The sequence below is a fragment of the Bombus impatiens genome, unplaced genomic scaffold (genome assembly GCF_000188095.3).
Source record: "Bombus impatiens unplaced genomic scaffold, BIMP_2.2 scf_0899, whole genome shotgun sequence".
Classification (NCBI taxonomy): Eukaryota; Metazoa; Arthropoda; class Insecta; order Hymenoptera; family Apidae; genus Bombus; species Bombus impatiens.
Window position 1 is genome coordinate 767,020 of NT_177318.1, and position 26,963 is coordinate 793,982.

The following is a 26,963-nucleotide window of genomic DNA, read 5'->3' on the forward strand; positions in this document are numbered from 1 at the left end:
CTCTCCGACTATTACCGAACCCCACCGAATGCATGGGGGATACTGTCGGATGCGTGCGCATCTTGCCGCCTAGTCGAAAGTTCCTTCGGGTATTTCCGTCAGACTGCCCCTGTGAAAGCGAAGTGACAGGAAGAAGCCGAGTCAGGGCCGCTATCTTCGTTCCTAGATGCCCTTCCCTTTTCTACGTTTAGGTTTCTGAAGAGCTTACTTCACTTAAGATAAGTTTACTTTTAAAAAATTATCATCTTTTTTTGAGGCGAATAATTTTATATTATTCTTTTTTATAAATTGGAATTAAAAAGTAAAAATTAGAAATGTAGTGAATTTATATGCTGCATCATTTAATTTTGAATATTTTGTATAAAACTGTATGATATTTAATGCTTTTTTGTACTGTATAGTACTCTATACTACTACGTGAATGAGAAATCTCATAATAAAACGTCACTTTATTAATCGTAAGACATTTAAAGGAATCAACAGGGCCGGCGTGACTTTTTGCGGGGCCGGGTTTAAAAATTTTGCGGGGCCTGAATACACATTCAAATCCTACACTTAAATTTTACAACGAGGAATTGTTTATTTACAAATGCTGTTACATATTATATATTTTTTATAAGCAGTTTTTTAAACAAATCCGAGTAATATTTTTTCACATCCATAATTCGCTTTCAAGGGGCAAAAAATTCAATGAAAGTACAAAATCTGCAATCATGTATGACTTTTGCAAAAGCTATTGATGTAGTTTAATTTCTCTAAAAGTACATAATGTATGACTTTTGCAAAACTATTGATGTAGTTTAATTTCTCTGAAAAGTACATTTCAAGTACAGGATATGAGGACTTTCTGGAGTTACACTGAACTTTGATGATTTTTGTCACTCCTCTAAACTGAATTATCACTACTAAGAAAATGTCTTGCACCTGTTAATGGTATTATCATTTTGTAAAAAGTTAATCAAAATTGGTATTTTTTAATTGAGTAATTTTCGTAAACCGGGGACAGAGTGGGAGAAGGTAGGACTCACTCTTGTAGGATTCTGCGCCGAAGGGGGCGCTGCGCCACATTGGTGGTCATAGGGGTCGACACGTCAAGAAGGTTCTGGGATCTCCTCGGACTTGCACAACGTCCCAGGGGATGGCGTTGAGAGGGCTGGTCCCTCCCAATGCCCGAATTAACTTAGAAACGACTCCTCTAGAATGGGAGAAGACGCAGGAGTGTTCCGGTAGTAGTTCGAAAGAGGTCCCGGGGCACCCTTGTAGGCCCTCAGGCGGACCACTATGAGATTTTAGTCAGTTCGACACTATTCCGCCGCTTCCTAGAAGAGCGGCGGGGTGTTCATGAAGATTTCCCCACGTATAAAGAAAGAAAAGGTTATGTTACGTACAGATAAATTAAAAAATGTAAGCGTATGTTAGTGTCAAAATTTTTAATCAAACGTTTCGTTTAAAAATGTTAGAAGTATAATCTAGGAAGGGAAATAATCATGATAGAGAATAAATTTTAATACTTGTTCCTTTGAATTAAATAGTATATTTTTGAAACAAATAGATAGCCGTGTTAAATTAAATATATAAAAAGTAATTAAATTAGGTAAGGGTCTAAAACTATTCGATGTTCATGGTTACGAGAAATTCACAGAATCAGGGAAGTAATTTTTGACGGAGTTAACGAGTGATTTCTGACCAATTCAGCTAGAAGAACTATTGGAAATTAACGTCTAATTAACTTACTTGGTATCTAGTACATGAAATATATGGACTATAATAGTTGCCCAATAAAAGTAGCATTTTATGAAAAATTCTGGAACCTAATGGCAGCTATAATATTTTCGATATTAAAAACGATCGTATATATTTTTATAATTTTGTCAATATTAATAAATTCTGCTTATAATGCTCTTATTTAGAATTAAAAAAATATTCTTTTAAATTTTATATGTAGGTAATTTAATTTTTAATAACGGTGTTAAGTAAATAATTTTTAAGTGTGTCAATTGTTAAAATTTGTAATTACTTCTTGTGAAATGAAAATTACTGCCACTAAGATACTGTAGTAAATCCAATTGTAAGAATGATCAATAAAAGAACAAAGACGAAGGAAACAGATACGCTTTAAAGTGCAGTTTATAAATCGGAAGTTTTTCCATAGCTTCGTTCTCAAGGTATCGAAACTTTAAACATTAATGATATAGAACGTTCTATAGAACGAGGAAGTTATATTCTCATAATCGTGTAAATAAAAAATTTTGTTCCAGTTCAAGGCACAATGATAAACCAATTTTTCAAAGACTACTAACTTATTCTAAACTAAACTAGATTTCAAACTAATCTATATTTCATAGATACATTTATTATTATCAATGTAGTTAAGTAAATTATACATAGGTAAATAAAAGATAAATATAATAAATTAATTCTGTATTTAAAAATATAATAAATTTTCTGTATTTATTTAACACTATTTTTATATTTTCTGTAATTTAATATCGATATTTTTGCATTTATATATGTATGTATATTTCAGATGCAATGGTTGTACTTCGCTCTATTCTAAACACAATTAAACGGAAGAAAGGTTCTTGTTTCTCTCTGTTTCATGTAAGCTGTGCTTCTGTATGAATGAATGAGTTCACACAAGAGATCAGTTTTACGAACTTTGTGAAAGAGATCTCAAATCGTCAATGACAGTATTATCAATGCCGCGATTAACCAGTAATCAAGTGTTTTTTATCTAAATAATTATAATGATAATGTAATATATTATATCTACAGAAATAATTCGATTCATAAAATGAAGCAAACAATTGCATTAATTGCATAACTTATCCGTTAATCGTTTTCTATAGTAATTTTCTTCACTAGAGAGTATTGATAGGTGCAACAACGTTTGCATATGAAGTAAGAAATTGTGTAAATCAGGACTTGTAGAAATATGATTACTTAAACAATATCTTTATATATCCAATTATTATTTAACATAATGATAGCAAATTTTGGATTGATTTCATCTATCTATGTTGCGAATTTTGTATTTATAACACATTGGATACATCAATACAAAATTTTCTTCGCGATGATAACATTAGTGTGAATCAGCGCTCTCTGTTTCTTTTACCAGAAGCTATTAGGACATGTCCAAAGTTGTTTAATAACCTATAGACGGCATGGCAAAGGAAGTACATAAATGTTTGATAAATTATTTCTCACAGTTAGAGAAAGTAGATTGCAAGTGGAATGAATTATCCGAGGAAGCTAAGCGACCTCTACACGCGTTGAGAAATCAATCAGAGCAACTCCGATTCGTCATAAGGTAACGTTAACTTTCTATTTTTTGTCACGAATTTTATCACTGCTTCAGACGTTATGCGCATACAGTAGCTAGAGTAGAAACTCAACACATAATTCCGAGCTACGTCGATATTTCAGAGAAGTAGAAACTTCATTGATCTACCATCAGATGTCGTTCTGTTACAGCAGCGAAGTTGATGATGCAGAACTCTGTAAAGTAGATGAGCTACGCGAAAGATTGATTTTTAAAATTCTTATGGGGATCGACAACGAACTGACATTGCTGTTCAACATTTTAACGCGATTCAATAACATTAATCAAGTAAATAAAATTTTCATCTCTACATTCATATCTTACTTGTTTGTTATACATATAACCTTAATTAATTCTTCTTCTCTTATTGATTACAAAGAATTAAAGGTAGTACATTATCATTTATATAAAAAGATTAATTTTCCCAGAAACTGTTACATAATATCGCATATAAAAATATGTAGAGATAATTATGTCAAAGTAAAAAATTAATTAATCGGTGATGTGATAGAATTATTGAAAATGTTACTTTAGGACTTAAAAAATCGTTTAAACAATCTGGAAGATGCACGAAGCAAGGTTTCGCTAGACGAGGGAACAATGAAGGAATTAATCAATGGGACACCTTATAGACCACGATTAAATTTGCTCTTAGAATGGGCTATTGAGGCTTTCAATTACTACCATGAATTGTATCTTTTAATTGGAAATATTTCTCAGATTTCAACGTTACTGTATCTATGTGTAGATTTTTCTTAATTTATAAGATCTTTAGATATCTTCTGATCAATGGAAATATGAAACAATTCAATTACAAAGATGAAGATACGATTGAAAATTTAACGAAGTCTTTTGTCGAAGACCGGTTTAAAAGGGCGCAGATCGAACGTAAGTGCCTGGCTTTAATTAGCATTTTAATTAATTAGCAATTTTGTCGTTAATTTGCATTATTTATTACAGGTATACTATATTTCACGCAATTCTTAATAAAAGAGTCTTTACGTTAGAAATTTTTTTTTATTGCGTATAACTACCACAAATCTTCATAAACAAATATTTTTAGAGCCTGCAATATTTTATATATAATTAGAATAAATAAAAATATCTCTATTTATATTATTTCTTCAATGACTTCATCTTCCTGAAATTCAAAAAGTTTCTGCGCACAGCAAACCATAAGTATACCGAGTGAATTCGTAAATATGTGTTTTTTATATTTGTATACTTCACAAAATCAATATATGAAAACTTAATTCATACAAAATAACGAAAACTAATTGCCTGCGGATTATGAAATCCATAGCGAAATAGGTATTACAAGTAGTATAACCTGTTATATAAGTTCACAGTCATAGACTGCACGGCGTGTTCTACTTGTCTGACTAAAAGCAAGTTTATCTACTGAAACGACGAATGTATGTATAAACTTCTTTTATCTGCAGGTGACAGCAATAAAAAGATACCACAACTTTTCTTGCGTGAACTAATGATTCACGATGTCTGATACGTTATTGAAGTGAAATTTCAATTAAAACTTCGCTAACTTTTTGTTCTGTTTACTATACCAATATGTATGTGAATTTAAATTCATTTGATAAAAAAGGAACTGACATGGAAGGTTTGATATTCCTTTTTGTATTAACAAACATTCTGACATGATACAAGCAAAATTTGATTGTTCCTTGTCCCAACTAGCAAATACAAAGCCGCTTCGCTGTCTATCGGAAGTAAAGCGTGCTGTTTAATCGAAATGAGCGTTAGCTTGAAACAATATTAACGATAATTTCATTACTGTCGCTGAGGTTTACCCTCTTCGCATTACTTATCCATAACACGAGCAACTGGTAATTGGAGAAAACAACCACTTAGCGAAACATAATTCCATCGCGAGATGAAGTAAAGTCCACAACAGAAAAAATAATAATTACGTAATTCATGACATTTTTCTGTTAGACATGTCACACTTGGACACTTTCTTCTACATACGTATATATAGAATAGTAGAATTCGTGTTACTTATTATCGATTCAGTTTTTGTAAAGGTCAAATGCTTTTATTTAATCTTTCACCGGAATTTCCAATGTAATTACTTACCCAGATAAAATCCTATGCATTCGATACACCTAATCTATAAAGTCTATTATGAACTACTCACCTGTCACGAACTTTTCCAACTTAATAAAATTATTATGCGTTTCTAAGTATTTGGAATCCTTTTTAAAAGTTTCTCTTTAAAAAATCCTCTTATTCGTTAATTTTTAACGAAGAATTACCTAAAAGTATGGAAGATAATGCATTAATTGCAAAATGCATTTATCAAAGTCACATATATACATGTCTATACGTGTGGAATTTCATAAGAAAGAATTCCATTTTTCCGTAATATTTCAAACTAAACGATTGTAATATCGTCCCGTGTCGTGTTACGTTTGCGTTTTAGCCCTTTGATCAACGACAAAGTCGCGATGACATTGATTATTCGCCACATTCCTACGATCGGTTTGCCGATCATCGACCAATCTCCTGACAAAAGGAGCTCACGCATATTCCGGTCTGTAGGACACGGACGCATTGGGGCGCCGGCGCCTGCTATTGATTCTGTTGAATATCGTGATTTCAAAAGTTACCATCGTAGTAGAGGGTGCCACAGTAGCTCACTGCTCCTCGAACCATAAGGAGGCCCTCGCGCTTTTCTTTATTTCACCCCAACAGGTTAGTGACGAGCTTGCAATGTTATTTTCTGACTAAATGGCACAATTTTTTTTGCTAATAATTTTGTATGAAGTCGGTATAGATCGTATTACGTTGTTGTTACGTGAGATTATTTTGTGAAAACAACAGGGTCGAATCGTATTTATTTCATTTCTTTCTCTCCGGATTTTTGAATGAAAGCACATCAAATTACGTTCGTATGAATAAGTTTCGTTGAATGAATACAGTTCGAAATATTTGGAAGAGATTTCTCAAAGCCGTTTTCAATTGGGAATATTACGTAGGACGAAAAATGTCACTTGACTAGTACGCTCATGACGTCAATGGGAACGATAGTTATAGTGCATGTCACTCGTGTAAAATTGCCGCCCAACACGTTATCGAAAATATTTTTAAAAAATGATTAGATTTCACTTGATTTTTATTAAACAAAAGCGAAGGAAATTGTATGAAAATTGTTCGTCTTAATGTCATTTTCTTTTCCGAGCAAATTTTTATTCATCAAATTAGCGCAAATCGTTCGGTTGGAAAACTGTAACGATATTCGATCGTTGATACATCACAATCGACATGGAAGTAAACATTTTCAACGGCAAGCGTTCTCGATGTAATCGTACTTGCAGAATATTTAGTGACTCGTAATTGACTGTCAAGTTTCCTTGTATACGAGGTCAGGGCCGTGATAAAGTCGCAAGGCAAACATCTGTCCCTCCTAACTAACTGTCCTATGGATGAAAAAAACGACGTGTGCCAGGTTCTTTGAGTAGAATTATTAAGACATTTTCTATCAAGTGCTTTTCTCACAGCGTAGAGAGCGTTCAAATTAGTAAACGGGGAAATCGCGTGCGATCCTTTACACATCACTTGCTCTCCCTTATCTATTGTTTACTTTAAATCCTCACGACTATATTATAATTTACATGTGATATCTATGTTACATAATCATATGAATTTGCTGAATATTGAGTAATTATTCTTGTTTATTATTTCAATTGTTGGAAAAAATAGACCTTTTTAAAAATGATTAATAAATCGATAAATATATAAAATCAATGAATATATTTAATGTTGAATGTTCTAAGCCATATTTTGTTTTTCAACAATTATTTTATTGAAAACTATGATCAACGAACGAGTGAAATAACTAGAGGTTCCAAATGTAACGTGTCGAGTTTATGGAGCGTGTTCTTACAAATGGGACTGTAAAAGGCTGTACTAGTCGTAGTCCTTGCTTGTACTTGTTAATACCATAAAACGGAACCGAGAACTGTGAACGCGTGTGGAACGAAGAGTAATTCAATAATTCTTTCTGAAACGAGCCTAATTTTAATTCCAGAAATGTATTCATTTCCTTCCTTTATGATTTTTTCATAATTAATGTAAAATAAGATGCTGTAATAGAACCTTTCCGACGAATAATATTGGCATTTTATTTCGTTAGCGCCGTTGAAACACAGGATATTGAATTTTATGGTATACAAAAATTTTTAAAGAACAAAAGAATTTAATATCTATTAGCTGTCAATTAATTATTAATTGAACTCAATATTAGCGTAATAAAATTAAAAACTACTAAATTAAATAGAAGCTGAATAATTATAGTTCGCATTTAAATTTATCTATGTACTAAAATTGAATATCTCAAACACGAATACTACGTTTAATTTTTTTAAATTTGCATTTATTAAGTGACTAAAATTTACTACGTTTGTATCTACAAATTCATTCATGTTTATGAATACGTAGTAAAAGTTATACTTTTCTGTTTTTCTCTCTCTTTTTCTTCCAACCTTCTATTGCTATTTAAATCTTCGAACCTTTACATCTTTCACACTTGCTGCTCTCTTTCCACGATTGCAGACATTCCTCCATAGGTATAATAGTAATTAATATTTATATGATTATAAAATACAATAGACATTTTAATTCCAACAGGATGGAGTCCATAGGCGCGCGTGGTATTTTTGTTTGATCTTTCGAAGAAAAGAAAATCGTGGTCGCAGAATAAACAGAAAGAATGGCGAACACGGCCCACCTCGTCCGGCGGCAAAGTTCGCGCGACTTGAAGCCCCAAAAAAGCGTCGACAAACTCGAAATGAAGGAAATGAGAGGAAGATTAGTGGTGGACAATAGAAAGACTAACACCACTGCCAATTACGGGGCCACGAACGCAGCCTTTGAGGACTCCAGTCCTAACACGAAGGTAATAATGTCAAGCAATAATAATTTGAAAAATATTATAAAAATAATAGGTCACGACAGAAGGAACAATTATAAAAAAAATAGAACTTGGAAGTTAAATAAGTAATATAAATTGCTTGTAAATTTAATTACTTGTATTTGTTAATTTATGACTAAAAAATGTTTGTTACGTGTGAATAAACGTACTGTAGAGAACATCTGTTATTAACTGAAATAAGTAATCTGGTTATTATTTGTGATTGCAGAACAACAAAACGGGGAATGAGGGCGGGGGTAGCAAGCTTGGAAGTAATGAAGGAAAACCGATTTTCCGACCAGAAGCGGGGGAAGATGAAAGAGAAAACTGGGATAGTAAGCTTACGTTTCTATTAGCAACCGTGGGGTACGCAGTAGGGCTTGGGAACGTATGGAGATTTCCATATCTCGCGCAAAAAAATGGTGGAGGTGCGTTGATTGTTTTATAATGAAAAAAAAACGTATTTTTAAAAATTGGTAGGGCTCTGGAATGATTAATGAGTTATTTTATTATAGAAATTCTAAATATTTAAAATTCACTGTTTTCTCTTTGTTCGAACCATCCAAAACAGGTGCATTCTTAATCCCTTACTTTGTCATGCTGGCCATCGAGGGTATCCCTATATTTTATCTGGAATTGGCAATTGGCCAGAGATTACGAAAGGGTGCTATCGGTGTATGGAATCAGGTGATTGTTGAAAAATGTATAACTTGCATCCGTCAAAATAAACTTACGCTTACGATACATCATACTCTCTAACAGGTTTCTCCATATATGGCTGGTATCGGCGTAAGCAGTGCTGTAGTATCCTTCAACGTAGCTCTGTATTACAATACTATTATCGCCTGGTGCCTCTTTTACTTCGTTCAAGCAAGTATTCATTCATTTTTAAATAGTTGCTCGCTAAAAAATTGCTATAATTCTTGATACTTCTATAACGGTTGCCAAAAATTCCCAATCAAAGCATAATTTTATTATATCGTTGGGATAGCATAAAACATTTGTAAAAAGAAGATTTTATTAATGCATAATTTAGACTAAAATAGAGTCACACTGTGGCCGAAAACTTCTGTCAGCTGTAGATATGTCAACTCGTATGCTAACTCTTTTAGTACTTATATCTAAATATAGCTAATAAATAAATTAACGAATAAATCATCTCCTCTCTAGAGTTTTCAATCACAGCTACCATGGGCAGAGTGTCCTAACGTATATTTCCAAAACGGATCATATGCGCCTGAACCAGAGTGTGTGGTACGATTGATCGAATTAATTAATGCCTCCGTGCTTAATCGGGATAATTGCGCTATAACCAGTGATTGCTTCTCAGGTTAGCAGTCCCACACAGTACTTCTGGTATCGAACGACATTGGCAATCTCCGAAGATATCAATACCCCAGAAATATTTAATTGGAAAATTGCTCTGGCATTGGTGATCGCTTGGATTCTCGTCTATATGTGCATGATCAAGGGAATCGCGTCTTCAGGGAAGGTATTCCTTTAAAGTATTCAATTTTTGACTGCATGATTTTATGTAATTATGTGTAGGATTATATGATCAATTTTTCAAACAATTTTATAAATCGAAATATCTTTTATAGGTCGTGTACGTGACCGCCACATTTCCATATATCGTTTTGATCATATTCTTCTTCCGTGGCGTCACTTTGACGGGGATGTCCGATGGTCTACGTCATCTTTTCACTCCAAAGGTACGATTTTTCAATTTTTATCAATAATAACATTATTAATATGAAAACCACAGAGGGAAAATATGATAATGAGATACATTTTATAGCGGGGTTTAACAATATTTATACCTTCGGACTTAACAAATGGTTCCTTTTTCCAATTGTGTCATATTAAAGTATTTCATTTTAGTCATCATGTAACATAAAAATTAGAACATCGACAGATATAAATTTATCATATTAATCTTCATTAGTTCCCATTTAATCTTCATATTATAATATGTATTAATATTATAGTAGATGAATATTAATTATTATTATTATTAATTTCAATAATAAAATAATTTGTTTAGTGGTGGAAATTAACAGACCCGGTAGTATGGCTAGAAGCGGGCACTCAGATATTCTTTTCCCTCGGTTTGGCATTTGGTGGTTTAATAGCGTTCTCTTCTTACAATCCCGTGAATAACAATTGCTATCGAGACGCTATCATGGTCAGTTTGACGAATTGTTTCACTTCGATGTTTGCCGGGATTGTTGTGTTTTCTATTATTGGTAATCATTTTTCTACTGATTTTTAAATAATAAATACGAAAGAGGATATATTAAATACATATGTATGTGTATTTGTTGAAATATAGGTTTCAAAGCGACTATGGTTTATGAACATTGTTTAGTGGAAAGGAACACGACGCTCATGAATATTTTTGGTCAGATAGATAAAATACCGGATGAAATACCAGCAACCGGTACACTTTTGAATATTACTACAGGGAATGGAACGCTGGATAATTTAATCATGCCAGAATTACCCGAATGTGATCTCGAGAAAGAGTTGGATAATGTAAGTTACAATAATGACGATCAGCCTAATTCTACTATTACAGAATTTATCTTCAATTGTTTTAGAAGCTTAATCTTTTTCTAATGATCATTTCAGTCAGCATCTGGCACAGGTTTAGCGTTTATCATCTTCACAGAAGCGATTAACCAATTTCCTGGAGCACAATTCTGGTCCATATTATTCTTCCTTATGTTATTCACATTGGGAATCGACTCTCAATTCGGCACTCTCGAGGGAGTCGTTACAAGTATCGTGGACATGAAATTGTTTCCAAATTTACGAAAAGAAATTCTCACAGGTCAGCGATTATTAAAAAATTAGCTATTCATTGAAATAGTTAAACGCGACTAAAGTTAATCATTTTCAATATAGGAGGTATTTGTTTGGTTTGCTGCACGATTTCAATGGCCTTTGCTCACGGTGCTGGTAGCTACGTGTTCGTATTATTCGATAATTTCAGTGGAAACTTTCCTCTGTTGATTATCGCCTTCTTTGAATGTATCGCGGTGTCATATGTATATGGTTTGAAAAGGTATATAATAATATCCAAAATATAAGTGACGTCTTTCATCGATATTATATGTGAAATCATTTGGATTGTTGGCGTTATTTCGTTGATAGATTCGCCGATGATATCGAGCTAATGACTGGCAACCGTCCAGGCCTTTATTGGCTAATTTGTTGGAAATATCTCAGTCCGTTAGCTATGTTGAGCATTTTAGTTGCCTCGATCGTGGAAATCATTGTCGATGGAAGTGGTTATCCAGCCTGGGTTGCCAGCAAAGGTATTACGGAGAAACACGAGTGGCCGGTTTGGGCCTTGGTTCTCATCGGTATCCTCATTCTCGCTTCTGTTCTTTGGATTCCCACAGTTGCTATTTGCAGGTGATTTTTTCGTATTTTTTCAATTTTTTTTTTATTATAAACCGCTAACTATAAACTTCGTATTTTTCTATTATTACAAACAAATTACTCGATGATTCTATTTATTAAATTGTGCGATAGAAATTAGTAGATTAATCTAATTATTTCCTTCAACGATACGCGTTCTTTTTTTTTTTTTTGTTAAAGATTTTTACAGTTAGAGAAATTTAGATCATGATAATGGAACAAAATTTCGATTATTCCGAATTTCGAAATTCGATAAGAACATGCGACCTATAGTCAAAGATTAATTTCACGTTTTAAATATTTCGTAATATCCGGAACCAGTTTATATATGTATTTTAATATTTCATATTCTCACAATTTTTTGTCATTCATTTCTCAATTTAGACTTTTCGGAATACTCATAATCGAGGATAACGAGAAAGCGTGGTTCCCCGCAGCCGATCTGAAAGAATTTCACGGAATCGTACCACACGAAGTTACACCTGCTGAAACTTTGTTATTCTGTATAAGAAGCGATGGCTCAGAGGGTCTTTGTTGCCCAACTGGTGGCCCCAGCGATGACGACGAGGATCTCACCTAGGAATGGTTATCCTCGTATATGTTGGATTAACACGTGTTTAAATGGTTCATAGACAGAGAAACAGCATTTTTTAACTTCATATCGAGGTTTGCATCGTTGGAAATTAATTTAAGCGTAACCAGGTGTTATGATTACCATTTTTCGTCTCAATTTCAATTTTACACTTGACATCATTTAATTTAATTTCGAGAATATGTAGAAGGGTACATCGTGTCAATTAATCTGGAAATGACGTTTATATAATTCGATTTACATTTACATTGCGGTGTTATGATGAACTTCTTTTAGAAGATATATTATAAAACACGTTTGAATAAGGGAGAAATTCGAAAGTACGAATTTAATATGACGATTAAAGCGCAATTAATTGCTCTTCGTTTTTAGACGTGTCTTTCCGCTGATTCTCGAGTCTCTGAATCATTTAGCGGTACGTGCGAATGTCAATATTAATTGAGAAGGTAAAGTAGAAGCGTTTAACATATTCAATAAGTAATTTCTAATATGTGGAAGCGAATACAAAGCGGATAAGGATAAACATTAATAAGAAACTGCAAGTTCTGTTTTTAATATAAACTTACAGTTTCTCTGATGATGCAGATATACGATACATCTATCGATACGATATACTATCATTAGATCTATTAAATTCCATTATTTAATTCGATTATTATATTCGATATATCAAAAACTTGTAAGAGATAAAATTTTGTTTTTTACACATTGCGCGATAATGAAAAAAAAAAAAAGGAAAAAGAAAATATATCTATTCATAGTATATACAGCGAATAAGAAATCGTTTTAAATTAAATATAACAAAGTATTTCAATCGTGTTCTAGAAACAAAGAAAGAAAGAAAGAAAGATCGAACAGTTATCAAAATAGTAGGAATTCTATCGAATAAAATTTCATAAATTAAACCATATGTTTCGCGATAATTTAAGAGATATATCGTATATCCGGACTATTTAGCAATGTAACGCGTCATTTTAGCATTTACAATATACATTCTTAAAAGACATGTTGAATCTCTGCGACAGGTTGCAGATTATAATATAACTAGGATAATATTAAAATTAGACTCGAGAGAACTTTTACCGCTTAGCAAATTTTAAATAATGTGAGACCTAAGATTAGAGTAGGAACCGTCCAATGGGCGTAAAGAAGGGGACGTTCCCGAATCGTATTGCTTTTATTCTCGTTTTTGGTGAAGGTATTAAACAGCGCTACTTCGCTGATTGATTCTCCGTTAAGCTCTTACCATTGCGTACTAATATTTACGACGAAAGTTCGAAAGAAAGAGAAAAAGCAATCAGATCAAGAATTATATCAAGAAAAAACCTTTCCCAAGGTGTGATCAAGTGTGCTGCATTCGAATAATTAATATTCCATCGTAGCCTTCTTAAACGAATATCAGTTACTTTAACGATATCTCTACATACATATCTTACGTCTCGAATTTATAAACTTTGTTTCTAAATATAGCCGAGAAAGGAGAACGAGAATTCGAAGGGCAAGTGAGAATTGATCAGCATGTTTGTTTGGTATATCGCGTTGAAAGTACCCCGATAGGAATAAAAAAGAGAAAAAAAGAGGATCGCATATCAAAACGACGTATCAGGCGAGAGAAAATTTCGTTGCGATTATAGCGTATGTTCGTCGATCTTGTCGGCGAACGTTCTAACGTATGACAATAAGAAAATCTTTTAAGACTTGATATTGACGAGGAATCGTACGACAATAATGAGATTCGATTAATCGGAACTTTTAATCGATTAAAAAATTCGATAATAAGATAAACGTATGCACTGCACTTCTTGCACATTCACCGAGGCCTATGAAATCGAGAGCTACTGCATCGGTCGAAGGAATAGAGAATTTCGTTTTCATATATTTTCTTAACGTACTATATACGATGTATTTTATATATGTTACGGTATCGTTTACGTTATTTCAATCGTCTTTGTAACATGCAAATGAGATAGCATACTTTTTAGATCAATTTTACACTTTAAAGGATCTCTTTAAGGCAAAAACTAAAAACGATGCAAATCTATCGTAAACATTAAAATCCAGAAATATTTCCGAAATTGGTATTTTACGAAAAAGATAAACGAATCCATTCCTTCGATAAGAAAATCGTTTATTAACAGAGACTAGAGCAGTAGCGAGATACGCTCTAATCGCGTCTATTTGTACTTCGAATCTCTCTATTTTGTATGCGCGCTTTTGGGTATGGTCTTAACTCTTTTTGACAAATTGTTGATCACGAACTGTCACATGTTTCACTATCATTCTAACGAAACAGCTTGAAACAGAAGAAATTCATTGTAGAAATCGCGCACAGTATCGGAAATAGGTTTGCCATCATCGGTAAAGAGAAGAAACTCGAACCTTTATATTCGATAAACTAATAACCACATATACTTTTGATTTCGAGTTATTAACATTCGCATAGGTCGTTTTTCTCTTGTTTCCTCAGAAAGGTGCTAAACTATGATAATATAAGAGAATTTAATACAAAATGATATATATAAACAAAATCGTTGATAATATTATATTATACTTGTTAAGGTCCTGTTACCGACTTAATAACAGTCCCGAGGATTAATTATGTTGCTCCTGAATCGATTAGTGATTTACTTGTATTCGTATATTATATTATTATTATTCGTATGGAATAGTTCGATTGTAAATAATTGTTGAAGTGTCTTTTAAACTCTAAATGGACAATAACTTGCGGGACAAGGAGCTGCCGCGTGAAACATGATGAATCGCCCCTGCAATGAATAGTACAAATGTTTCTTTCACTATCATGTGTTTCGTATGCATTGCCTCGAACTATGAAACATATAAATCTCAGACAATAATTCACACGAATTAATTTTATTTCTTCGTATAGTTATTCAAGATCTTGAGCCTGAAAGGGCTGCGTTGGTGTATGCAGTGCGCTAACATCGTTTAATCGTTAATCCGTAATTGTTAATATCTTCGCAAATTATTTGTAAATACGAAGTGTTATTACTTATCGATCTCGATAATAAAAGAAACTTAAGTAAATAACGCAAATATGAAATGCAGTAAGTATCATTTGCCTGAGCAAAACAATACGTAATTAGTAGACAATAATTAAAAGATAAGAATTTAAAGGAAGAAAAAATAAAATATAATTTATTTAGCGCACTTTGTACACTTATACGCCGATTTGAGTAGTTTAAAATCCATTTATGGCATTCAAGGATAAGTGAAGAACGTTGTTTCATGTCGATGTTCATGGAGTGCACAAAAAGGGTCAATGAAATGTATCAATAATAATTATGAACTATTATGTGCTTAATCAAGGATAACAAAATGGATTATTAATCCTAATATCTTAATTTTAGATAATTTCGTTTGTCGTTCTCCTACATATCTCATTGTGTTTTCAAAGTGTATAACAAGGAAGTCGTGTCCATCCATACTTAAAATACAATTTAAGCGTGAAAGAAAGGTTGATATATCGGTCGAAGAGACACGAGCGTAAGCTGTGAAGTCAGATTTCGAGGATGATTCGTATTATATTAAAGTTTTAATGATACATCGTATCAAGTAACCAATGTCGATGTAGCTTGCGCAATAATAAATAAGATATAAAGATCAGGTACGGACGGTAGCTAATGTTATAATTATATATAAAGAATAATGAGTATATACACACTGATATTACGCATACATAAAACTGTACATATATATATTGTTGTCAGTTGAATGTTAAAATAAATACCGGGCGTAAATGTGGATTTCTTATTATATCGATTTTCTTAACTTTTTAAGAGATAAAATTTAGTTTTAAATTCAGAATAATATATTCATATTAATAATATTAATACATAATATTATTTTAATATTTACATAAAATATCATTTAAAATAATATTCGCAAAGTATTATTTTATAATTGATATCAAGATCTTTTCATTTTGATCACTAAAACTAAGGATATAAAACGTTTCTTCAGTAAATAAAAGTATTCTTCAATCTACTATACAAACAAAATACAAAGAAATTCGTACAAAACGAAACCATATCGAAAAAAATTCGATGCTGTTGCAATTTCTTTATAAATAAATATTTTTATGTAATTTCTTGGTTATATATCGAACATCTGCCAAAATTCAATCTTTGGAACACGAAATATGTTAAGAATATAGGAAATAGAAATTATTTAAATACACCGCTGACAATAGAATATTATACAGTAAATCATAAAAACTATCATAAAATGCAGAAAATATATATTTACGTACTTTTTATGTCGGTGATCAAATCGCTTCGATGAATCATAGTTTTCAGTTTCCTAAAAATTTTTCATGGTTTCATTACAGGCGAAACGAGATGTAAATGCGCTTTAAAGAAATATACACATATATTCCGTTTTAAAGAAATGCGTTACCAGTAAACAAGATACGAAACAAATGAAAAGATATTCTTGAGTTAGATATCTGCGAAGTATAAGTAAATGACTATGATTGGTTGAAAATGTGCGCGAAAGTATGCCACCTGGTAGTGAAACAGAATAGTAAAAATACGCGCGAAAAAAATTAAAAATTTAACAGTTTGTATTAATTTTTATTATCTTATTACTTATTTCTCAAGTAGTATATTTCTAATTACAGTTTATAATATTTAATACACATTAGTATGTTCAAAAAATATCCACTTATAGTAGAAAAAATGCAGTAGTCATTTTAACACATTATATGTACTATTACAAGGAGAATATTAATGCCCAATAATTACATAAATTAAAACTAATATTTTAGGAATTATCATATTAAATGATCTCTTACTCTACTATAGCAGAAAATAATTTCAGATACATACATATGTACTTATTCGCATACATTTATCGACAGTTCATCAATAAATTCCATAAATTTGTAGAATACACGTGCTCTTATAGTTTGCAGTGTTTAAAATTAAAATTATAATTTTCTGCAATTATTGATTTCATTTTATTTTATTCCATTTCATTATTTCTGATTTATGCATTAATTATAGCGCAATTATTATAAATTCAATCATTCAATATATGATAAATTTTAACCTTAGCTTTAATTTGTATCTTATATCTATAAATAAACTTGTTATTAATTACATGTTTGACATTGACCTTTCATAATGTTTTTTATTTCTCGTTTCCTAAATAAATAGTTGCTTTTGGTAATAAACTTCATATTTCTGTGAGTTTATCAGAAAAAGGTTATGCTAAAAGTTTGTTTCACTCAATTAATTCGTACACGAAATATGAGTATATTTATCCAATGCCTGAATCCTTTAATTGGGACTGTTAATTGGGAGGAAAAGGATGAAAATTATGATTATCATCAAGAAGTTGCTAGATCAGCATTTGCTGATATGTTACATGACCATGAAAGAGTTAGTGCTATATATTATATAGTTCTAAAATAAGTTTTTACTTGTGCTGTTTATAAAATATTTTTATAATTACAGAATCAGAAATATTACCTAGCTCTTAAAGCAGCGATTGAGAAAAAACATAAAGATGGAGAAGAAGCTAATGTACTTGATATAGGAACTGGAACTGGTTTATTGTCAATGATGGCTGCAAGATGTGGAGCTGATAGTATAACAGCTTGCGAAGTGAATATTTTCACAAAAATTATTATGAATTGCATTTATAAATTAAAAACCTTTCATGTCCTGGCGGTATTTTTTAGGCTTTTACACCAATGGCTAAATGTGCTATAAAAATAATTCAAGAGAATGGTTTTGAAGACAAAATTAAATTAATACACAAGCGTTCCACAAGAATGACTATTGGAAAGGATGGTGATATGATAAAAAAAGCAAACATTTTAGTTACTGAAGTATTTGATACTGAACTTATTGGAGAAGGAGCACTTTCTACATTTCGGCATGCTCATGAAAATCTCCTTGAAGTATAATCTCATCTTTAGTTAATACAATTTTGAATAATATCATTTAATATGTATGCATTTTTACTTTATTCAAGGAAAACAGTATTGTGATTCCACATAGTGCCACCATTTGGGTACAAGTAGTGGAGAGTCCTACTGTATGCTCATGGAATACAGTACATCCTATCCAAAATAAAAGTAAATATTTACTAAGTACACCATGTTCTGTAAAATCTTGTTCTGGAGCAGCTGCAGTACATGATATACAGTTAACACAATTTCCTGATAATGCGTTCAAACCTTTATTACCTCCTCAGCCTATCTTTAGGTAAATATATGTTACATATGTATGTTAATTGTTCAAGATTGAAAAGACCTATTAAAAGATCGAAGTATAAAATGAATATTTTAGGTTCGATTTATCTGGTAAATCAACTCTATTATATAATGAAAAAAAGTGTTTGCATATAAAACCAACTACAAGTGGTACTGCACATGCTATTTTTATGTGGTGGGATTTAGTTATGGATGTAAATAATGAGGTATGTAATCGTTATTTATTAAAAGATTTTAAACCTATCACTAAATAGTCTTTATGTAGGTTTTGTTAAGCAGTGCTCCAGTGTGGGAACATCCAGATACAAAAATTTTACAAAATAAAGGTTTAAGTTTGCAAGAAATAGCAGATGTAATACCCTGGAGAGATCACTGGATGCAAGCTATTTACTATTTACCTGTTGAAACCTTAGTTACTGTTAACAAAGAAGTTAGCTTGATTGGATATCATGATGAATATTCATTATGGTTTCAATTAATAAATGAATCAATGTAAGCTGCTTTAACAATCTTATTATTTTGTTTTAGTTGTTTTACTTTTTCATAAGAATAAATACAAAGTCTTGTTTGCAGAAATGAAGCACCAGATTGTGAGAGACCTGTTTGCAGCTGTAATGTACACGTAGCTTATTGTAGAACTCGTATAGGACAATTAAATGATCATATACGAAATGAAAAATATATCAAAGCTCTAGAAAAAGAAGTTACACCTGACACAGTGTGTTTATGTCTTTCAGACGGCTCTCTATTGAGTCTTGCAGCTATTCAATTAGGTGCGAAAAAGATTTTCATCTTAGAGACAAACTTTTTGTCTCGAAAATGTATCGAAATGTTTGTTAAAACGAACGAGTTATCCGAGAGAGTAGAAATTGTTGAATCAGTAAACGATTTGCCTCCTGAAAATGCAATTAATTTAATTTTTGGTGAACCATATTTTATCACTTCAATTGTACCTTGGGAAAATCTTTACTTTTGGTATCTAGTTTCAAGGTATTCGCCTCAAATACAAAGAATTCCAATCGCAGCAACAATAATGGGCGTTATAGTTGAATTTAAGGATTTGCATAAAATACGAGCACCTCTTGGAATTTGTGAGGATTTTGACTTATCTATTTTTGACAAACTTATACAAGTAAATACAGCAACACAGATTATAAAATGATGAAAATTTAATTTTTATAATATTTAATTGTAATGTTAATTTTAATTATAATGTTTGTAGACATCAAGTGACAAAAGTGATAGTTCTGTAGAAGCTCAACCATTATGGGAATATCCTGCCAAAGCATTAAGTTTGCCTTTTGTTATTAAAAAATTTGATTTAACGCAAAATGTCAATGAATCTGAGAATATTAATATTTCAGAAAGTGTACCCATTTTAACGTAAGAGTTTGTGGTATTTTATGTTAATGGTTATTACAAAGTCGTGTTTACATTTTTTATATTTTTTGTTAATTTAGAAGTGGAATGTGTAATGGTGTAGCCTTATGGGTTGATTGGCAATTGAATTCCGAAATCACAGTATCATCAGGACCTACTGTAGAAGTACAATTTGGGAAACGAATATCATGGGACCCATTTACAAGACAAGGTGTACACCTATTTAAGGACATAACACAGGTTACACAACAAAGTACTGTTTTATGGTCATTTAGTTTTGTACCACGATACGGAAATATTACATTTGATTTTCGCATCTTGTCAAAAAATATGAAATAATATGATGTAATATTTATAAAAATATACTTTTAAATTAAAAATTTTATTCGTTTGTCTTATTTACCTCTTTGTTTTGTTTATTTTTTAGATATGCTTATAAAAATTACATATTTATTATAAAATATCTCCTTACAAAAACTATTACATAAAAAATGTTATGTAGATTCCTCTGGCAGTATACGTAATTGCTTAGCTAGTCTTCGTCCTATTAGTTTTGGATAAGCTTTCTGTTTAATTAGAAATTCTTTACTTTGATGAGTTACAGCACCATTTTCTAGTTGAAACCTAAAATTTTCATAATTATATTCTCTTTCTATATAAGATGTATTCTTATATTACACGAATAGAAATCTTGCCTGCAGAGATAATGTAAAGGTCCAAGCATTTTATTTTTTAATTCTAGATCACCTTCTAAAATGGAAAGAGCAAATGCACCAGTTTCAAGTGTAGACAAACAACCTTCAGTTGGTTGCGTTCTAATAACATATTCACTTGTTGGAATACCAACTAATTTACATGTTCGTAAAACACACAGTGCTGGACTTGAATGATATATTGCCTGTCACAAACAGCTTCTCCTTTATTCATTTTAGTATATAAATTGGCTAAGTTACAAGATACACTACCTTCGCTTGTGGCCAAGTTCCATCCAATAAAATAAGATTATAAGGTTTCTGTTCATTAACTCCAACAGGATTTAATTTATCAAGTGCTATAGCACCCGGAGATGGGTATAATAATATAGTATCTTTGTCATTTAAAATTTCAGTTAAGCCTTCATGTTTTGAAAGTGGAAACTTTTTTCCTCTAAAATAAAAGAATACCATAGCTTTATACATAACTACAAATTTTAATATTATACACCAATATTTTAAATAAATCACCTATAAATTACACATTTTCCAGGTTCTAAACCAAGAGCAAGCATAGGCGCAGTTCGTAAGCAACGTTTTGCTTCAGCTGGATGTTGTAAAATTATTATTCTTGATGCAGGACATACAGGATGCTTTGGTAATCCCGGACACCAACATACTGGTACAGGCCTTCTGTATATAACCCATTAATCAATTTTAATGGAATCAAAATGATATGTGAAATACATACATATATATATAATTGCTTAAACATAACCTAATTTCATATTTATACGTACTTGCATTGCGAACACTTATCTCTTGTCTCTGGAGGATCAGCAAGTATTTCTGATAATTCTTGCCATACAGTTTCTTCATTCATTCTAGTTATGATCTATAAAGATAAAAGAAACGATCAAACAACTTAATAATTGATAGAAGTACATGCATAACGAAAGGCGAGATAGTATTGATAGTATAAAAAAATATATATATACATATATATATATATATATATTAACGTTATTGTTTATAATAACATAATAGTTTCTTTAATACTAAACATCAATAAAACAGCAAATTAAATATATTCTATAATTATATTTCTTTTTACAACAAATAATTTCATATTTTTTTTCTATTGAATAATGAAAGTTTAAATTTCGCGTCTTTGTAGAATCGATAATCGATAGGATAACAAGTGATGCGAGAATCGCAAGCAGTTCAGCTTCCGGAAAAGTTTATTAAGTTTGAAAGTGTCGGTTAAGAGAGTTTTGCATTATTGCCGAAAAATTAAACAAAACGGTGAATAAAGCAGTGTAAGTATTTTGTATTCCATGTTTTTATTTCTTTTTAATGGAATTAGTTTCTGTTGCGCCCAGTTTTTTGGGCTATAGTCATTAAAGCAATGATATAAGATGCTCTTTAAGAGATTTGGTTTGTAAGCAAACTGTACTTTATTTCATAATATTTAATATTTTATTTTATAAATATTTGTGTTTTTTTGCGATTATAATCATTCAGAAATATGAATTAAAAAATTTTCTATAAATAACAAGTTAAATTTAATTAAAAAGTATATTCTATTCAGTTTAATATTTCATTATTTACATATATTCTAACAAGTACTTCCAAAATTTTTGTTTAGGCCTATCATTAGCCCAGAAAATCTTTACAATATCTAAACTGACGGTTTATTGCACGGTTTTGGGCGGAAGGAGTCACTAGTTGTACCTTGAAACAGGAATCTTGCTGTTGAAAATTTTGGCGGTAATGGTAAGTATAATACTAATCATTTATACGTATCGACTACGTATTGTTTGTGCATGATTACTAGTTTTACTTAATCCTGTTACGTTCTTTTAATTATTGTCCATCCAAGCGTATTTCTCTATCGTTAACAAATTCCTTAAACTTGAGGAAAATATGAAATAATTGTTACTGACATGCGTGATTTTTTATTTTAATTTTTTGATAGAAAATTTGTTAAAACTGTTTGTTAAAACAAGATTGAGATTCAGATATAAAAAGTTTAGGACTGTAGCAGGGTTAATTACTATTTGTAGTTCAATATAGATAACTAAAAGTCCTAAAGGAAGTTCGAAAAAATTTTAAATAAACTGCAAATACTTCGTAACTCTGTTATTAGCTTGAAAGACGTTATAAACTATATCAATGTCAATTACATGAAAGTGATTCTCTGTAATTGCTATCTTATTTACGTTATGTCGATAACGTTGGTAACGACATTAAAATGGTGGAAGCATACGGTTATGGTTTGATTTCTCTCTTCAATTATTTTATTTTTTAATGATTTTTTGTAATAAAGTGTGACAGGAAAACTATCAAATAGAAAATGTTTAAATTCGGATTTTCGGAAAATAAACAGGATGAAGGTACTTTTATATATTTCACTTCCCTATAGCTAATTAAAATTCTCAGCATCGAGAATTATTTTTGAGGTTATACTTGCGTTATACTTTCGCATATATGTAATTGTTGAACGCGATCCAAGTTTTCGTTGAATAAGAAATGAATAGAGCTATTATTTTAGTGAGAGGTGAAGATACTAAAAAATCAACAATCAATTGGATACCTGCCTCAAAGGTGGAGGTATCGGAATCGGAATTGCAAATCGAGAACCGATATAAACCTAATGATTACAGAGAATGTCTATTTTTTCCGGATTGCAAATTAAAATTAATTCGATTTGAAAGGGCGTTACACGATTTGCAAAAGAATAATTGTACAAATATTCTGGAGGCAGAATCGCAACATTCTGATCTTATTCCCGCTAAATACGAAGGTAGACTATATTTAATTTTCCTTAAAACAATATCATTTACTTTCTGAAAAAGTTTCGTCGCCATTAACGGCAGTAAAAAAATTGTTGAATTGTTCGATTTCTTGTATAAAGGTGGCTTAAAAATCTGGGAATGCTGTTACGATTTAGGCCAATACTTATTAAAAAATATCGAATTTCAAGATAAATTTGTTTTGGACTTAGGATGCGGTACCGGTATTATTGGCCTTGTTGCTCTTCTTAAAAATTCCATCGTTCATTTTCAAGATTATGTTCGTATTTATCATGATATGTTTATGATGTGACTTATAAAGTTGATTTTACGATTAATTACCATTGCAGAATGTAGAGGTAATTAAAACTGTAACGATCCCGAACGTTTTATTGAATTTTGAGGATCGAAAGAGCATATTAAATAGGTGCCAATTTTTTTGCGGTGATTGGGAATCGTTCACAAAATTGCGTGATTCTAACAATGGGGATGAATTCGTAGAATACGATCTGATTTTCACAAGTGAAACAATTTATAACCCCGATAATCATAAAAAATTGTACGAAGTTTTCAAACGCAGGCTCAAAGCGAATGGCGTTGGGCAAGTACAATTATTATCTAATCTTGGTTTCGACTTTTATGAGAGCACAATATAACATTGGCTCACGTGGTGTTCTTAGGTTTATTGCCGGTAAAAGTTATTATTTCGGTGTCGGTGGAGGAACGAGGCAATTTCAGGACCTAATAGAGAAAGATGCTATTTTTGACGTTGAGATAGTGTGGAGAAATAGAGAGGGTATTTTTCTAAACAAGCAACAATTATATATATATATATATAATTTATTTATATATATAGTTCATTTATATAGTTTAACGTATATGTAATTATATTTGTATATTATGTATATATATACATTTTTAGGATTGCAAAGAGAAATTCTAAAAATTACAAGGAAACAACAATCTTAGGCTGATTCAGAACTTATTATTCTAGAAGCATTATTCTTTTTCTAATTTGTAAAACAAAAAATATTATTTAATAAAAAAATATCCTTTCTTGTATTATCTACGGAGATAATCTTTCATAAACCCATCCGTCATCTCCCCGATGGAGTAATACGTTGTCGATTTTTTCGTTTGGCATAGGCCGTCTGAAATGAATTCTATCGTGTAAACGATCGCTTTGACCTTGCCAAAATTCTACGGAATGTGGAATAATGATATATCCTCCCCTAAAAATTAGATTAGATTATTATCATACATGACGCGTTTTTAATAATTCATCGAATTACCAGCAGTCTGGCCTTTTAACTTGACCCTTTGGGAACTGTGCCAGTAATTCTCTTTCTCTCACAATAAGCGTCTCTCTACTCGCGATCACACTACTTTGTTTACTAGACATTGATCCTATTTGACACGAATATGGTCGGGTTTGGAAATAATGATCCGAGTCTTCTGGAGAAGTTTTTACTGCTCTGCCTTCCATACGCACCTAATAAAAAAATTCGTTCAACATTTTCATCAAACATAATTTCTTACTTCAATATTATAATAATATGCTAATAATTTGTAAACGTTAATTTAAGATAATATTTTATTTCTTTCTATAGCCAACGTATATCGGTATAACGTCTCTTACGCCTCGTCTCAAAGGTTGCCAATAGAAGTACGCTGCTACATTTGAGTTTTGAGCCTAAAAAAATTGTTAAATATAGTACTTATACATATCGTTACAACCGTTGCAAATTGAAAATATAATGTACTTACTATATCGCGACCTTTTTTACTTTCGTAATTCGTATAAAATTTGAAACCATCGTTACCATAATGTTTTAGTAATACTGGTCGTATGGACGGAATTCCATCTCTGTAAAAAACGATATTGTAGGAAATATCTTATAGTAGGCAATGCCAAGCGATTTATTTAGTATTACTTAGTAGCCGTGGCAAGAAACATGGTGTTTGGCTCCATAATATTCGGGTTCTTGGAGGCTTCCTCGAACCATGCTTTAAATTGACCAATAGGCTCCTTGCTAACAAGTTGGTCCTCCGTAAAAGTTTCGTCTTTGCCTTTGTACCTAATTCGCATATCTACAAGAAGTAAGTAATTAGATATTTAGAAGTTTTCCTTCAACTTCGATTTCGATGATTTTTTAATGCGTTGTAAAATTCAACGTTTTGAATTTTTCCTTTTTCCTATATAACTGTAGATTAGCTTTAGTTTCGTTTAGAGATATTCACGAAAGTTATCAGCATTATTATAGCGAATTCTGCCTATAATTATACGTCTGTGGTAGCGTTCGCGTCAGTATTGGTTCTCGGTGACCTTGTAGTGGAGGTATAATGATACAATCGAAACCGAACTTTCATGTTTTGTTCGAAGTATACTTAAACGAGAATCGGGCGAGCATATACGAGACTGTAAGAAATGTCTACTATATTTTATAATTCAACTAAAAATGAATAACATTGATGTATTGCGTTTGGGTTTGGGCTAATATTTTTAATCTGGTTGTCGCAAAGTGGCCGGCTACGCTTGTGTGAAATAAAAAAAATTTATTCTTTTTGTAAAATAATAATATCAATGATAAGATAATATCAGATGTGCATGAGGTGTTTAAATTCGCCTGATCTTTGTAGACATAATTCGTAGAATTCACTATTGTGTCCGACAGATTTTTACCGAAAACTGTCAAAACTACTGAACTTCAAAATACTGATTTCTACAATATATTCAAAAATTATTGATATCGATGAGGAGGGCATTGTAAATAATTAACCAAAAAATGTTTGCTTTAGAATCGTGAAAGGCTTTCGCTTAAAAGTTACGTAAATGGTGATAAAAAGAAATTCTCTTTTATAATATTAGTAATTACAAAAAATAAAGTTGTACCTCCGATGTCAACACCGAACTTCGCATCTGCAGTAAGCTTTGAAGATGACATGGTGCTGATGCTACTTAGAGACACTTCACACGCCACGTGTTGGAAAAATGTAAACTTAACAATAACAGATTATGAATAAGTATAACATCGAACAATCTTATCAATCCGTGGAAAATATACATATCAGAGAAGTAACAGAGCTCATATCCATTGTCCTTGTTCTTCCATAGTACAGCGCTGTCCCTAGCGGTCTACTACTGAAGTTCCTATTTATTGGGTTGGCAACTAAGTGATTGCGAATTTTGTCATTAGGTGGCGTTGACAACCAAATAGTTTCGCCAAAACGAGATATAATCGCTATTGTTTCACGTTACAAAAACTTTATCGTTTTACAGAAATTTACACGTTACAGAAATTTATACTTTTCTATCTGAGATAGACAAATATGAGAATAATATAATCGCGTTATGTTTTATCGTTTAATCATACAAAAGTTAAAAGTCTATCACAGTTGACCTTATCGTCTATGGTAAAAAGGTTTTCGATAATCAATATCGATGGTTTTTGTCCGTGATAGAAGAAGGTCTGTGTCGGTAACTGTACAATGGCAGTTCGTAGAACTTGTGCACTTTTAGGATAGAGTACGCTGTATTATTCGACCATTTACTTTATAGTACAACGAGTTTCTGTGTGTTGT

General features: G+C 31.6%; 6 protein-coding genes and 1 pseudogene across 8 annotated transcripts; 5 read left to right on the plus strand and 2 right to left on the minus strand.

Annotated features, from left to right (window-relative positions):
• The first annotated feature begins 1 nt into the window (after position 1).
• On the plus strand, positions 2-1,896 carry LOC112213655 (annotated as a pseudogene).
• A 1,241-nt stretch (positions 1,897-3,137) lies between these two features.
• LOC100743717 lies at positions 3,138-4,797 on the plus strand. 2 transcript variants are annotated; one of them, XM_003492941.4, is made up of 5 exons: positions 3,138-3,313; positions 3,478-3,613; positions 3,860-4,017; positions 4,101-4,213; positions 4,286-4,797. In XM_003492941.4, the coding sequence occupies exons 1-5, from the start codon at positions 3,168-3,170 to the stop codon at positions 4,330-4,332; spliced, it is 600 nt and encodes a 199-aa protein (XP_003492989.1). In that variant the 5' UTR covers positions 3,138-3,167; the 3' UTR covers positions 4,333-4,797. The 2 variants fall into 2 exon arrangements, with proteins under 2 accessions (XP_003492989.1, XP_033179204.1); XM_033323313.1 differs by having other exon boundaries at positions 3,481-3,613.
• Positions 4,798-5,913: 1,116 nt separating this feature from the next.
• Positions 5,914-16,037, plus strand: LOC100742074 (sodium-dependent neutral amino acid transporter B(0)AT3). The gene is made up of 14 exons (XM_003492928.4): positions 5,914-6,037; positions 7,973-8,240; positions 8,485-8,683; positions 8,827-8,942; positions 9,018-9,125; positions 9,426-9,509; positions 9,586-9,747; positions 9,857-9,967; positions 10,300-10,501; positions 10,588-10,790; positions 10,887-11,088; positions 11,163-11,322; positions 11,412-11,675; positions 12,066-16,037. Exons 2-14 carry the CDS (start codon positions 8,055-8,057, stop codon positions 12,259-12,261), a joined length of 2,193 nt encoding a protein of 730 aa, XP_003492976.1. The 5' UTR covers positions 5,914-6,037; positions 7,973-8,054; the 3' UTR covers positions 12,262-16,037.
• A 1,126-nt stretch (positions 16,038-17,163) lies between these two features.
• On the plus strand, positions 17,164-20,248 carry LOC100742196 (protein arginine N-methyltransferase 7). 2 transcript variants are annotated; one of them, XM_033323312.1, is made up of 9 exons: positions 17,164-17,675; positions 17,751-17,900; positions 17,978-18,199; positions 18,274-18,506; positions 18,591-18,720; positions 18,780-19,006; positions 19,076-19,646; positions 19,737-19,897; positions 19,975-20,248. In XM_033323312.1, the coding sequence occupies exons 1-9, from the start codon at positions 17,502-17,504 to the stop codon at positions 20,231-20,233; spliced, it is 2,127 nt and encodes a 708-aa protein (XP_033179203.1). In that variant the 5' UTR covers positions 17,164-17,501; the 3' UTR covers positions 20,234-20,248. The 2 variants fall into 2 exon arrangements, with proteins under 2 accessions (XP_033179203.1, XP_003492977.1); XM_003492929.4 differs by having other exon boundaries at positions 17,235-17,675; positions 19,088-19,646; positions 19,975-20,233.
• Positions 20,249-20,286: 38 nt separating this feature from the next.
• Positions 20,287-21,599, minus strand: LOC100742445 (DTW domain-containing protein 2). Its single transcript, XM_003492931.4, has 5 exons — positions 21,387-21,599; positions 21,118-21,279; positions 20,860-21,040; positions 20,590-20,792; positions 20,287-20,518 (listed from the first exon to the last, which is right to left on the minus strand). Exons 1-5 carry the CDS (start codon positions 21,467-21,469, stop codon positions 20,389-20,391), a joined length of 759 nt encoding a protein of 252 aa, XP_003492979.1. The 5' UTR covers positions 21,470-21,599; the 3' UTR covers positions 20,287-20,388.
• Positions 21,600-22,818: 1,219 nt separating this feature from the next.
• On the plus strand, positions 22,819-24,446 carry LOC100743837 (histidine protein methyltransferase 1 homolog). The gene is made up of 6 exons (XM_012390917.3): positions 22,819-22,982; positions 23,141-23,392; positions 23,504-23,661; positions 23,732-23,982; positions 24,062-24,177; positions 24,304-24,446. The coding sequence occupies exons 1-6, from the start codon at positions 22,943-22,945 to the stop codon at positions 24,348-24,350; spliced, it is 864 nt and encodes a 287-aa protein (XP_012246340.1). The 5' UTR covers positions 22,819-22,942; the 3' UTR covers positions 24,351-24,446.
• On the minus strand, positions 24,347-26,529 carry LOC100742682 (pyridoxine-5'-phosphate oxidase). The gene is made up of 6 exons (XM_003492933.3): positions 26,275-26,529; positions 25,316-25,472; positions 25,149-25,248; positions 25,021-25,074; positions 24,674-24,873; positions 24,347-24,613 (listed from the first exon to the last, which is right to left on the minus strand). The coding sequence occupies exons 1-6, from the start codon at positions 26,324-26,326 to the stop codon at positions 24,448-24,450; spliced, it is 729 nt and encodes a 242-aa protein (XP_003492981.1). The 5' UTR covers positions 26,327-26,529; the 3' UTR covers positions 24,347-24,447.
• Between the last annotated feature and the right edge of the window lie 434 nt (positions 26,530-26,963).